Here is a 14,592-nt window from a genome sequence, read left to right as displayed (position 1 = left end):
ACGACTACGGTGAACACTGTGCCTCCTCTCTTTTTTTTTTTTTTTCCAAAACCTTTATTGCACTTTGCATATGCCACAGCGGAGTGCCTACAACCCCGTGGGCCGGCCGCTATCAGTGGATCGTTGTACACATTAAATTCCATCAGGAAGGATATCAATACCGCATTGACAACAAATCCACAGCGGAGAGTACTGAAAGTTTAAAAGTGCCAGTTGAGCAATTATTCAATGCATGAATTGAGGTTTTGATGTAGTTTTGCTTTTTTTGTGTTTTCCACTTTAAATAACAACAAACACATAACAATAACAGTTAGGAATGACAGTGCGGTGAAACATTATTCAGTGCATTTCAGGTCTCTAGTGTCTCTTGGGAATACGGGAACTTGACAGCCCATCACAGTGCACCCATGTCTTCACCCACCCCACCCGCTCCTACCCTCTTTGGCCCCTCTGTCCAATCTCTAAGAGGAAGCCTACTGCAGCGGCCCTGGCCATCACCCCCTTGCCCCGTCCCGCCTAAGTTCAACCCTCCTCCCCTTCCTCATCCTCAGATTTGTCCTGATCATCTTCTCGCAGGGGTTCGCAGATGTCCCCCCTGTATTCATTCCACTTCAGCCATATCTTATTCCATTTCCCGGGACAGGCCCGGTTGATGTACACTGCTCGCTCTGTTAACATTACTCGATCCATGTTCAAGCACCATTGGGACTTGGTTGGCAGTTCTGCTGCCCCCCAGCGTTGTGCTATGTCGCGTTTTGCTACCATTAACCCCGCTGTGACCCAGAGTTGCTCGTATCGGTTCAAGTCAGTAGGTTCCCATATATTTAACAAACACCTCCTCGGGTCAGGTAATATGGAGTGATCCAGTGCCTGCGAAAGTGTGCGGAGCACCTGTTTCCAGTACTCCTGGATCTTGGGGCAGTCCCATATGGTATGTAAGAAAGTGCCTTCCTCCCCACATCCCCGCAGACAGTATGGATGGGGCGCCCTGTGTATGCGATGCAGCATTTTCCTTGTGTAATAAACCCTATGCAGGATCTTAAATTGCACCAGCCGCCTGCGTGCCGAAATGCCTACCTCTTTAGGGGACCCAAGTGCCTCGTTCCACTCATGTTCATCCATATCGTTAATCTCCCCTTCCCATTTCTCTTTCAGGTGTGACGTGGGTTCAGGGCTGTTATTGAGTAGCTTGCTTTGTGTGTCTGCTGGAATGGCTGCAAGCAGTGCGTGGCGGATTTGAATGTATCTGTACAGTTCCCTGTCGTTGAGCTCATAGAGTTCCTTTAATTGGGTAAAAGGGATCACTTCATTCCTCTCCCATAGGTCACCCACTACGGAAATGCCTATTATGTCCCATTGTGCGAACCCCTTGGTGTTCCTCAGGTTGCCTAGTATGCGAGAGTCCCACAGCGGAGTCATCCTAGTGATTCTCCCCGTCCAGCCCAGCGCTGCCGTAGCTGCGTGCCATGTCTGCACCGTTATCCTGGTGGGGCCTACCAGAGTGCGCAGTTTGCGGCGATCATATAGTGGACCCAACAGACTAGCAGCTCCCAGCTGCACCCTATCTGAACGAAATGCCGGCTCATCGTGCGGTGCGTGTAACCATTGATTAATGGGTTTCAGTTGTGCAGCCCAATAGTACAGTTTTAAGTCCGGTAGCGCAATGCCCCCGCCATACCAGTCTCTGTGTAGCTTGGATTGCGCCACGCGGTTGCCCCAAAGTAGGTTGGAGACCAGAGCCGCTACTTTCTGGTAGAATTTGGGTGGCACAGGATAGGGAGAATTGTCAAGGACGTACAAGAAGCGTAGTAACGCCATCATCTTATAGAGTGCTGCCCTGCCGAGGAGTGTTAACGGCAGGCCGGACCAAAACTCCACATCCCGCTTGAGTCTATCCAGGGGCGGCTTCAGGTTCTTGTCTATGAATTCAGTCGGGTCCCTAGTGACGTGTATGCCTAGATATTTAAAAGATGACCCCGCCAGTCGCAGCGGGCAATTGTCGTCGAGATCCGGAGCCGGACCTCGTAAAACGTAAATCTCTGACTTGGACCAATTTAGCGTGTAGCCGGAGATCTTACCATACGCGTCACAAATGCGTAACAAGGCCGGTATTCCCACCTCGGGGTCCGTTAGATACAGCAGCATGTCGTCTGCGTATAGGGACAGACGGTCTTCCCAACCCCCGGTCCCTGGAATTCCCTTGAGGAGGGGGGAGGCTCGTATGAGAGTCGCCAGGGGTTCCAAGGAGATGGCAAACAACAGGGGCGATAGAGGGCATCCCTGTCGCGTGCCCCGCCCCAGCTGGAAAGTGCGGGAAATGTGGCCATTCGCCACCACATGAGCCATTGGGGCTGTGTACAGCAGTTTGACCCATGCTAAAAAGCGGGGCCCGAACCCCATACGTGTCAGTGCTTCGAAGAGGTACTCCCACTCCACCAGGTCAAATGCCATTTTGGCGTCAAGTGCCAGGATTACTGCCGGCGTGGTGATGGTGTCGGCTCTGGCCAGTATACCATGCAGCCACCGCAAATTCATCGCTGTGTTCCTGTGTGGCATAAACCCGGACTGATCCGGGTGTATAATCGAGGACAGATGGGGCAGGATTCTCAGTGCCAGCAGTTTGGCCAAGATTTTCACTTCCGCGTTCAATAAGGAAATGGGTCGATAGGAGGCGCAATCCTCTGGGGGCTTACCCGGCTTGGGGATCGGTATTATAGTAGCCGTACGCTGGTCCGGCGGAAGGGAACCCCTCTCCAAACAGTCCTTGAACATCTCTAACAGATACTTGCTGAGGGTGTCCGGCATCACCTGATACCATTCTATGGGTATCCCATTTGGTCCTAATGCCTTGCCCGGGTTTAACGCCTTAATGGCCAGCTGGATTTCATCGGCCGTGATGTCCGCCTCCAGCTCGCACGATGCCTCCGGTGAAAGGGTTCGAACGTGCCTCCTCTCTTTTGATCGTTTCGAACCCTCTTCTCGTCGAGGAGAGCGAGACCTGACCCGCGCCTGTAAATCATTTCTGGGAGATCGGGGCCTGGGAGATCTGGTAGGTGGTCTCACAGGAAATTTGCGCCTGGGAGGGCTATGCTTGTCCATCTCCTCCACCAGATCCTGAAGAGGAGACCTGTGCTGCGAGCTGGCATAGTCTTGCATACGCTTTGCAGCCCCAGAATCTCTCCAATGGTCCAAAGACCTGTACCATCTAGGTGACAGTCTGACTTTATCCGCCCAAGGGTCCGTCCGACGCTCAGGTGATTTGCGTACCGGACTTCTGGACTTCGAAGATGCCGTGGAGGAGCCAGAGGACCTTGAGGTGGAATGACGGGAAGCTGACTCCGTTACCATCACCACATCTGAACATCTCGACGTCGAGCGATCTTCCCTCGTGGTCGAGTGCTTTCGTGGAGTCGGCGGATCAAACAATCTTGTTTTTGAATGTCTATGCGAGGATGTGTGGTCTCTCGACGTCGAGCGGCGATGAGCAGCCGCCGACGGAGTTCCATGCCTCGACGTCGAACGGCGAGTACCGGCCGTCGACGGAGCCCTCTCTCTCGACGTCGAACGACGATGCCCAGTCGTCGACGGAAGTCTCGACGTCGAACGACGATGTCCTGTCGTCGACGAAGCACCCTGCCTCGACGTCGAGTGACGATGTCCAATCGTCGACGGAGGCCTTTCTCTCGACGTCGAACGGTGATGATCAGCCGTCGACGGAGTTTTCTGCCTCGACGTCGAATGTCTGTGCGACGACGGTGGAGGGGTATTGGACACCCTCAACGCCGAGAGCTGACGAGACACCGACGGAGACTGCCTCCTCGATGCCGATCGACTCTTCCCTGTCGACGGCGGAGGGGTCTTGGTCCTCGACGCCGAACGTCGCTTCTTCGACGACGGCGGAGGAGTCACACTTCTCGACGCCGGTCGACGTCTGGATGACAACGGCGGAGGGGTGACCTCCCTCGACGCGGTCGTCGCCTGGTTGACGACGGCGGAGGGGTCTTGGAACTCGACGCCGACCGTCGCCCGGTTGACGGCGGCGGAGTTCCCTTCCTCGACGTCGGACGTCGCCCGGTTGACGCCGGCGGAGGGGATTTCGACGATGGAACTGGATCCTTCGACGTCGTCGACGTACCTGGTCTTCTCTTCGACGGCGAGCCCGCCGTCGACGGTAGTATAGACGATGAATGATCCACCGGTGGTTCTTTTCTCAGCGCCGAGCCCGACGCTGAGGGTGAGGGGTGTGAAGACTTCTTTCTGGAAGATGAATGAGTCTTCTTGGAGCCCTTCCTCACCGGAGATCTTCCTCTTGATGACCTATGAGCTAGGCCATAAATGCGAATCCTCTCCCTGTCTTTTAAAGTTCTTCCTGACAGGTGTTCACAATGAGGACAGGTGCCTGGATCATGTTCCTCAGGCAGACACAGGATACAGACGTCGTGGTTGTCTGATTTGGCCTTCTTGTTGCCACAAGAAGGGCATTTGTCAAAGAGTGAAGGCATTTTCAGGAGAAAATGCTCACCAAAATGACTGAAAAAGACAGTATCTTACTTGACTAGATGTTAAATGTCGAGTAAGAACAAAAAATTGTCAAAAGTGAAGAGTTTTTCTGTCAAAAAACAGGAAAATTAGTGGAGCTGTGTAACCAGGGTCCTTCTCTGAAGGAGCCGGAAAGAACAACTGACCTAACTGTCACCCCTGAGGCATGATGGGATACTGGGGGTCATGAGTGCCTTAAAGGCACGGTGTCAGTTTATTGCTATGCAGCTACAGGTTAGCTTTTCAGTCTTTTTAGACTGTGTGTTTGCAATGCAGCCTGGGAGCTTTCTATGCTTCCAGTGAGTTATAAGAATTTCTACTGCTTTTTGAGCATTAAAACAATTTCTAAACAAACTTTTTTTGTTGTTTCTCATGTTTCTAATGCTTATTATTATACATGTATGGTGGAAATTCTACACAGCATATTTCAGCTCTGTTTTTATTGGCTGCATGTTATATATATATATATGTATTTATATATATATGAGTATATATATATGTGGGGCACATATAATATAGTGTTTCCGGGGTCCCGCACATGGGCGGGAATATTCTAATGCTTATGACTATTGATGAGGATCCCCTGGAAGAGAAAGGGTGTTACTGGTGGTACACATCAGCCAAAAAGAGCTTTGTTTACTACCAGAACAGACCTAAAAGATGAGACACAAATCAATAGACCATGCTTAAAACGCACAGTAGACGCTGCTTAGCAAAATACATTGTTCCAGCAGCACTGCTGCTTGCTCGTAGTACTAGGTGATTGACTGGAAATGTATCATACAGAGAGCACAGGGAGATATATTAAAAGGTAGGCAGTGCAGGAAATGAGGGCGATCCTGGATCCAGCTATTATTGAGTCAGATGTAGGACCCATGATCTCGGCTGGCCTCAGTGAAATAAGCTGAATTTGTACTTGGTGTACTTTGCCACTTTGGTGTACTGGGACATATTCAGCAGCATCTGTACTTTGTCTGCTTTCTGTTGAAGCACCAACCTGCAGGCATTGACGGAACTTTCGTATTTTCACTTCGAGTTCAGCCCAACATAAGGCATTATTTAAAGGGAAATCAGCCCTTCTTTTGTTTGCGTGTCACTCTGCATGCGAGCTATCCAGAACCTAACTCCTAGGTGTCACTGCATTGGAGGAATGCAAAGGTGCACACAGCTTTTCATCAGTCATGTATCTAAGATCTGGAACTACACCCCTGTATCCATCAGGACTGCTTCAACCCTGCTTCAATTTAGGAAAGAGCTGCTGACATACCTGTTTAAAACAACACTACATAGTAACAGTTCCTCTAAATAGCAGAACCCAACCTTTACTCCAATATATCGGCAACTACATCTTTGACTTGATCTTGTACGGTGCTCCGCCGCCTTTTTGGTTAGGTTTGCACTTTACGAATATTACATATGAACATATATATATTATCACACAGTCCACCGCTACCCTCCACCACACCGCTCAGCACTTACTGGTCGATTAACACCTCGCGAAGCTTCTTTAAGTTATCTGTACTTCCGCCATATACAGCCACCTTCTTTGGCATGAAGCTGCAATCGTCCGCATTGACCGTCAGGTGAAGTTTTCTATGTTGCGAATAAGGAAGATGCATTATGTTCCAGTAGGGTGAATACAGGAATGCCACATAGCCAGATGAAAGCTTACAGATGACCCAAATTCATACATATCAATAAATTGAACACGGGTAGAAAAAATAAAAAGGCCAAGAGCACATGCCTTAAATTAAACACAATATACAAACACATTCTGCCAAGCAAGACAGGGTCACGCATAAACAATAAGTAGATATAAATCATTACAGCTCTAAAGCGTTCAGTCACAAGGAGAAGCAGGACTAAATAAAGGATGGCAAGAGAACAAATACATACAAGTTTACTGGCAAAAAGCAAAACTTGTCAAGAAGGGTAAGAAATTTATGGGTGATAGGTGCATCACTCAACTATCATTCCTGTACTGTATCAGACTGTAGTTTTTGCATTCACTTCACACTCATGATTAGAACACGAAAAGATTCCGGTGCTGAATAAAGAGGCTACTCCATTTGTTGCACAAGGTTGGTAGAGTGTGGGTAACAGAGTCACGTATGTACTGAAGAGTACGAGTGTTGTGCATGAGCTATGGAAGAGTGATCCAATCATATTGTGACAAACATATGGCTCTTCTTAAGCATGGAGTGAAGGGGGCTTGGCCATCAAGAAGACCAATGGCATGTATTCGCTGAGGAGCCACTTGCCAAATGTGTCCATACACTGTAGCATTGCTGAATGCCTAAGACAGATTTGCTCAGGTCGCAACACCTAAACCAACATCTCTTTGAAAGCGGGAAAGTGGGAATGACCATCTAGAACAGCAGAAACCGTCACACCACATGCAGTGGTAATGCAATTAAAGGTATAACATCCAGTTATTCACTGAATATCAGCATGATTATAAAAATATAGGTGACCACTCATATAAGTTGGTTGCATAAAATAAAAAAATGAACTGTCATTAATATGATAGTGCAGAGAAAAATGGACTGATTTAGAATTTGAAGGATGGGTTACTGGTTAAAAGTGCAATAGGATATAATGCAGCTAATAAGGCCAGCGGGATGTTTGTCACATTTGTGACTGAGTAACTGGCATACCCGTCACATTTGTGACAGAGTAACTCAGCTACCAAACACTAAACCAGGACCAAAGTCTCTGAATTCCTGGTGAAGCAATGCCAGAAATCCCTTATTACCATTCACAATCAATACCAGTACATGACAGAACGACAGACAATGGTGTCATGAAGTATTATACACTACACTTCATTCGAAGTCTCTCAAATGTCCAGGTGAATCTGTCTGTTATAGCTAATACGTTGACAATTGTTCTCATTGTTCCAATAGATAGACTTTGATGTGTTCATCCTGTTGGCACCAATCTTGGTTATTGTTGTTTTCTGTCCATGTGAAGCAGATGCTTGATGTTCAGATATGAGCAAGGTCCATCCCGATGTATTCTTCTCTTGTCCTTTGGAACCGATTTAGTGTTCCACAGTTTCTACCAGAAACTTTCGTCCTTATCAATTATATACATCTTTTTAACATGCAGGGTGCCCTGTTACTCCAGGAAAAGTTTCTAACTTTGGTAGGGAAAGGAAAACTAACATGATATCTAGCTTGATGCTAGGAAAAGCTACATGTTTATAAAGTTCTCAGCAAATGCAGTATGCTTTCACATTTACAAGCGTGCATCAACTAAGCTATGTTATCATTCTGTAACGTGATTCTTGCGTTGACCTAATCCTACATACTACAATGAACCCTGACACATCTTGGTGAAACTGTTTGTTTTCCTGTCCTGATGGTTGAACAGCGACTGAAGTCGCCAGGAGGTGCAATCTGGCTGCTTGATCCTCTGTAGGGAGAGGCAACTACTCAGATTTGAATGGTTTCTCTGTGAAGCCTTGTCCTTTCAGAAAAAAACAAAAAAGAAAACTTGCTGATAAGTTGGGCATATGTCGCAGGGTCCTGATATGGTCCTTAGTTGAACGTGCTCATAGACACTTGTTTCACAACTTAGGTCTGGTGTCCCATCAGATGAGATTATCATCTGCTTCTTGAACTACAGAGACAGGGACACAGTTTCGCAGGGGTCTGTAAGAATGGCCCTGCACAGTTTAAAGGGAAATCAATCCAAAAATTACTAGATTACTCTCAACTTGTTCTTTTTTTTTTGTTGTAACTCTTTTTATTGTTAAATAAAAACATGAAAAACAAACAAGGCAATAAAACAATATACTCGGGCGTGCGCTCAAGGAGGACGGGAAATGCATTACAATACGATACAGGAGTTATTTTAAACAGATGAGGGGGTCGGGGCAGGTAACGCAAAGTCAAAGAACATAAACGCTAAACACCACCAGGAATGTTGGGTCAGGGGGACTGGGGAGGATTAGGTATCTCTGTGAGGGGGGGCGTACATATATCTCCCCGGTATGAGTTCCATTGGCTCCAATATTTCCCCCATTTCCTGGATCTACCTCGTGCCACATACACAGTCTTCTCCCTAAACATGCCCCAATCCATGTTCTCCTTCCAAGCCACAACCGTGGGGGGCCTCTGGGAACCCCACAGCTGTGCAATATCTCTCTTAGCAATCATATTACCAAGGGTCGCCCATCGTGTCTGTGACACATCATAGTCATTCGGCTCCCATACATTCAACAAACACCGTCGCGCTTCAGGCAACATCGCCGCACCAGTTACCTCATTCATCACCTCATGTATGCTATTCCAGAAAAGCACCATCTCAGGACATTCCCAAATTATGTGGAGAAAGGTACCAAGCAGACCACAACCGCGCTTACATAATCCATCCGTCGAATAACCCATACGAATCAAGCGTGGGCCAGTAACATAAATCCGATGTAAGATCTTAAGCTGGACAAGGCGGAGACGGGCTGGGATCGCGACCTCCTTGGGTGAGGATATCGCCGATTGCCAGTCCTCGTCGTCTAATTCTATACCATCTGCAATTCAGACCGCCCTGAGGTGCTCGAGCAGGCTCGAGCGATCATTGATCATTTTCTTGTATACCAGAGAAATTGTTCTATCTGGCACATTACCATCTAGTATACGATCTTCAAGGGGGGAGGATTCCGGAATGTCGCTACCCGCGGGAAAAACCGAACTCAGCGCGTGGTGAATCTGGGCATAGCGGAAGAATTCCCTATCACTTCGTTTGTATTCCATCTGCTGTTCTGCGAAAGTCTTTATCCTGCCCTTAACCCAGAGATCGCCCACTCTACTGATACCAATCATATCCCATTTCTCAAATCCTTTCGTCTTCCACAGGCAACCTAATCTCGCAGATGCATAAAGCGGAGTCGCACGGGTCACTCGATCCCTCCATCCCATGGCCGCAGTCGCACAATGCCACACTCGTACTGAATAGAGCGCCCTGTTATAATCACCACCCGGTAGCAGCCACTTATCCATTTTGAACGCTGGATTCAAAGCCGGGCCATACATCCCATGGTTGATTGTGCAAGCTGAGAAGCCCAATAATATCGCCTGATATCCGAAAGTGCGATGCCGCCGTCATACCAGGGAAGTGTTAGCTTTGGAAGAGCGATACGCGAACGCCCATCCCATATCAACTGTCTCTGTAAAGTTTCCACCTCCCGGAAATACCTCGCCGGAACTACGTCGAGTGTATTCTGGAGTGCGTATAAAAATCGCGGCAAGGACATCATTTTAAAAAGAGCTGCTCGCCCAAGAGGAGATAACGGCAACTTACGCCAATCCACTACGTCAGATCGTAAACGTTGAAGCGGAGGAAGCAAATTACGCTCGTAGCGAACCGCAGGGTCTAATGTTATAAAGACTCCCAGATATTTAAAACCCGTCTGTGTCACATGGATAGGACATCCATGCGGCAGGAGTGGGACGCCGCCGGCGAGCACATATATGTGAGACTTGGTCCAGTTAATTACGAGGCCGGAGTTTCTTCCAAACGAATTAAGCACATCAAATAATACATTCAACGATTTTTGAGGCGACGTGAGGTACAACAAAATATCGTCCGCATAGAGCGATATGTGGTCCTCAAAGTCCGGAGTCCATTGTATGCCTCTCATCGAAGGCTCCCACCGTATCCAGGCAGCAAGAGGTTCCAAGGCAAGGGCAAAGAGAAGTGGAGACAGCGGGCAACCCTGCCGCGTACCTCTCCCAACAACAAAGGGCCTGGAGACCCGACCGTTTACAACAACCTGTGCCAATGGTTCCTCATACAGAAGTTTTACCCAACCAATGAAACCAGGGCAAAACCAAATTTCGCAAGAGCAGCCCAGAGATATGGCCATTCGACTGTATCAAAGGCCATCGTGGCGTCTAAGGAAGCCAAGATGGCCGGTTCACGCAGCGACATCGCCCTTGCGAGAACACAATGCAAGCGCCGCAAATTCAATGCTGTGTTGCGATGTGGAATGAAACCAGACTGATCCGGATGAATTAGGTCACTGACTACCTTTATCAAGCGGTTTGCGAGCAACTTAGCAAGAATCTTAGGCTCAGCATTAAGGAGCGAGATAGGCCTGTAAGACGCACAGCGGTCCCGTGGCTTCCCCTCCTTATGGATCACCACGATGGTCGCAAGACGCTGATCACGAGGAAGGGAGCCAGTTTCTCGCGATGTTAAGAACATATCACGGAGATACAGTGCCAGCGTGTCAGGGCGCAACTTGTAAAGTTCGATGGGAAGACCATTAGGGCCCATAGCTTTCCCGGAGCGAATAGAGCGGATAGCGAGAGCCACCTCGTCAACCGAGGGCGCAGCATCCATCAAGTCCCTGTCTGACTCCGACAAATGAGGCAACGCAATATCTCGTAACAGCAAATGAGAGTCTTCCTCAGGTCTGTCAGACACTGGGGAATACTCATCCCAAAAGTATTCAGCAAAGCACTCAACAATGGCAACAGGGTCGTTCACTCGCATGCCATCAGGTCTCTCAATCACTGGAACCACACGACTTGCCCTCTCCTTTCTGTCTAGCCATGCAATCAGTTTCCCAGCCTTGTCGCCCACATCATACAGTCGTCCCAGCTGCTCTCTACCCATCGTTTAGCTGCATCTGTAACCAGGGCCTTATACTCAAGTTGCTTGAGACTGAGAACATGAAGCGCATCTCGAGTAACACTCCACTCCAAAGCACTTTCCAACTCAGTAATTTCAGTCTCAAGGCGGACAACCGCCTCATTTCTGCTTTTCTTGGCGCACCCAATTAATGACCGTCTTAAATGCTTCCCACAGTGAAACAGGAGAGGACACAGACCCCATATTCTCAACAAAGTACAGATCCAAAGACTTAATCAGTTCAGTTCGGGTTTTAGGGTTATGGAGGTACCATGGATTAATCGGGGCCACCCTTCCCTCAGCACCCACATTCATATTTATCTGAAACCACAGAGGGGAGTGGTCAGATATGCCTCGAGCCAGATGTCTGATCTCCCCAATTGATGAGGACTGGGCAGCCGGCATCAAAACATAGTCCAATCTGGAAAGACTACCATGTGCACCGAGTGGAAAGTGTACTGTGTCTGTCCTGGATGCATCAATCTCCAACAGTCTACAAGTCCCAGTGCTTCCAAGAAACCACCCAACCAAGACTGCGCTCTCGTAAGATCTCTGGGGGGGGTAGCGATCCTCCCTCCCAGAGACGACTGAGTTGAAGTCTCCACCCAGTATCAGGACACCATTCGGGAGCCCCAAAACTACTCGTCCCAAATCCGCAAAAGTAGTGGTCTGTAAGCCAGGTGGGACGTACACCGAGAGCAACAAGATAGTTTTCCCCTCCCACCTACCAGTGAGGGCAACATAACGCCCCCTAGTATCCAGAACTATGTCATCGATTTCCTGGGGAAGAGAGTTCCTGACTAGTATACCCACCCCTCTAGAACTAGTGGTGAACCCAGAATGTGCAGCGAGACGATATCCCCTCCTGTTCATAGCGGAACAAGCGTTTCCAATCAAGTGAGTCTCTTGCAGTAGCACTACATCAGAGGAGAGGCGTTGCAACGTTTGTAAGACTACCCCCCTCTTTATCCGGTCCCCCAACCCATTTACATTCCAGCATAGTAGCCTCAGCCCCCTACCCCCCATCCCAATCGTTGATGATCTCCCACCTCATGTCGAACACAACACCCAGGTCCAAAATTGAACCAATCCATTACCTTGAAAAAGAATGGAACACACCCAACCCACCCTCCCCCCAGCAGTACCCCGGTACAACTCCCCCTACCCTGCACCCCTGCGTAGACTCAAAAGCCACCCCAACTTGCAGTGTGCCTGTCGCCCTAGCAAAAACTGATCTACACAAAGAAACCCAGAGGAGGAAAGGGTCCCTTTCTCCCCCGCCACCTCCAGGTGTATATTTCAAAGCATACGATCATAAAAGTCAGCAAACCACAGTTGTCTATTGTCCTCATTGTCCGGAGCTCGGGTTCCATCGCTCATTCTTGTTCCAACAGGCCACCTTCAGCTCCACCTGAATGTTCCGTGCGATTGCGCCGGGTAGGCAACGTATCCAGCCAGTCACTCACCCCCTCGGGGCGATCAAAAAAGAGCGTCCGATCATAATATTCCACACGCAAACGGTCCGGGAAAAGCATCGCATACTTCAAGTCCATATCTCTAAGTCGCCTCTTTACCCCCTGAAATCCCATCCTTTGCTTCTGAACGGATTGGGAAAAGTCCGGGTAGAAGTTCACCGTGGTGTTTTCAAACTGGGTAGGGCCGCCCATCCGTGAAGCCTGCAAAATGGCGTCTCTGTCCCTGAAATGAAAAATTCTGGCGATGATCGGCCGCGGGGGGAATCCCGGCTTCGCCTTCCCTCCCGGCACTCTGTGTACACTTTCCACCGCAAAGAATTTACTCAGTCCCTTGGGGGTGAGGTGATTGAGGATGAGGTCTTCGACAAGGAGATCAGTGGTCAGTGTTCCAGAGTTTTCAGGGACCCCAATTATACGTACATTATTGCGCCTTGCTCGACCCTCAAAATCCTCCAGTCGACGAGCAAAGATATCGTTGGAGGATCTCAAATTGCGAACCCCTGTCTGCAAGTCGGACATATCCGTCGTGAGGCTGTAGGTCTTCAAGTCTAAGGATTTGACCTTCTCATTAGTCTTCGCTAAATCTGTTCTGATGAGATTGACGTCAATGGCCACGGTGTCAAGCTTCAGGGCCAGAGCCTCGTATTGCTGGCCGATGGATGTCTTGATACTAGCAATGGCGCCCATGACGTCTTGCAGTGTTAAATCTGCCGACACAGTAGGATCGTCAGTTGCCTCCTCCCGGGCTCTGGGTGTACCACCGGGGTACCCCCTGGGCTGAGTATAACGATCCATAACATTTGTTTGAGTTTCACCCCCCCGGAAAGCGGTCTTGACTTTCCGTTTCTCACCATCAGGCTTACCTGTCATGGGGGGCTGTGTGCCCCGGCGGGGCGCCTGAGATCTGGTCAGAATGGCTCCTCAGAATTCACCCACGGGGTCGCCAGAGGCAGATTAAAGCCAGTGTATTGCCGCAGCCACGCACTCGTTGTTCCCAGGCCTATGTGGAAGTCACGGGATCCAGTTGCGCCCAGCGTCGGTCCCGGGGAAGAACAATGGCAGTTAGCAAAAACGAATCCGAAAGCCAACTCCGGGCCGTGGCCTGGACCCCCTTAGCCGATGTTGTTGAATTACTGCCTGGGCACAGTAACAACTCGAGGCCCGGGTGCCTCCACGGGATAGGCCGCAAAGGTTCGAAGTGTCGTAGCTTAGGAACCCGAACTCCAAATCAATTTCTGAAAGCAGGTATTATATCAGCTGGGCCGCGTCATCAATAACCCATCTTCGTATTCAGGATATAATTCAGGATAGATGCGGGAGGCGGCGAGGGTCTCGGGAGCCCTGTCTTCACGCGGCCTTCTCGGATTCTCGCGAAGCTCCTCCACTCTCAACTTGTTCAACGTCAGTGCTGCTCTTTTGAGGCATTAAAAAGAGCAAATAATTGAATACATGCTCTCCCATCTTTGAGCACTAAAGGTAATCAAAGATGGGATTGCATATTTCTTCACATTCCCTGGGATTGTGTGGGATCTGATTGACAACTGTGAGACGCCCCAGCCTTATAACAAGAATAGGTCGGATTCTGAGCTATTTGTGCCTGGTATGAATGAATGCTCACCAGGAGGAGAAGCAAAGGAGGTTCAATGCTGGTAGAGTGATGGTCAATGATGATGGAAAACTGCATTTTGAACAATAATTATATGCTGAAGGGAAAATACCCTCCAGGTTGATGACTAATGGAGCATTAGACATGTGACTCCCCTGTCTCCTTCGCCTTGTTGAAAGTAGCTGGATAGGAAAAGGATGAGCACTGGCATCCCCAAGCTAGGTAGTACAACACAGTGATCCAGGCGCTTCTGTGCTACTCATGCAGCACAGTTTGTTTTTGTTTCTGTTGTGTGTTTGACTCATATCTCTATGTGTGTTTTATTCTGGAACTGTA

General features: G+C 49.0%; 1 protein-coding gene across 2 annotated transcripts in view; it reads right to left on the bottom strand.

The window, feature by feature from the left end:
- The window catches only part of LOC144801703 (E3 ubiquitin-protein ligase HECTD3-like), a 507,926-nt gene that overhangs the window by 329,656 nt on the left and 163,678 nt on the right, over positions 1-14,592 (bottom strand). For both annotated transcript variants that reach the window (XM_078671764.1, XM_078671765.1), the window contains exon 6: positions 6,019-6,132. In XM_078671764.1, coding sequence (XP_078527890.1) covers positions 6,019-6,132 — 114 coding nt within the window. The remainder of the gene's footprint in view (positions 1-6,018; positions 6,133-14,592) is intronic.

Source organism: Lissotriton helveticus, chromosome 1_2, assembly GCF_964261635.1.
Source record: "Lissotriton helveticus chromosome 1_2, aLisHel1.1, whole genome shotgun sequence".
Classification (NCBI taxonomy): Eukaryota; Metazoa; Chordata; class Amphibia; order Caudata; family Salamandridae; genus Lissotriton; species Lissotriton helveticus.
The sequence above is the reverse complement of the archived record's forward strand: the minus strand, read 5'-3'. Positions and strand labels throughout refer to the sequence as shown.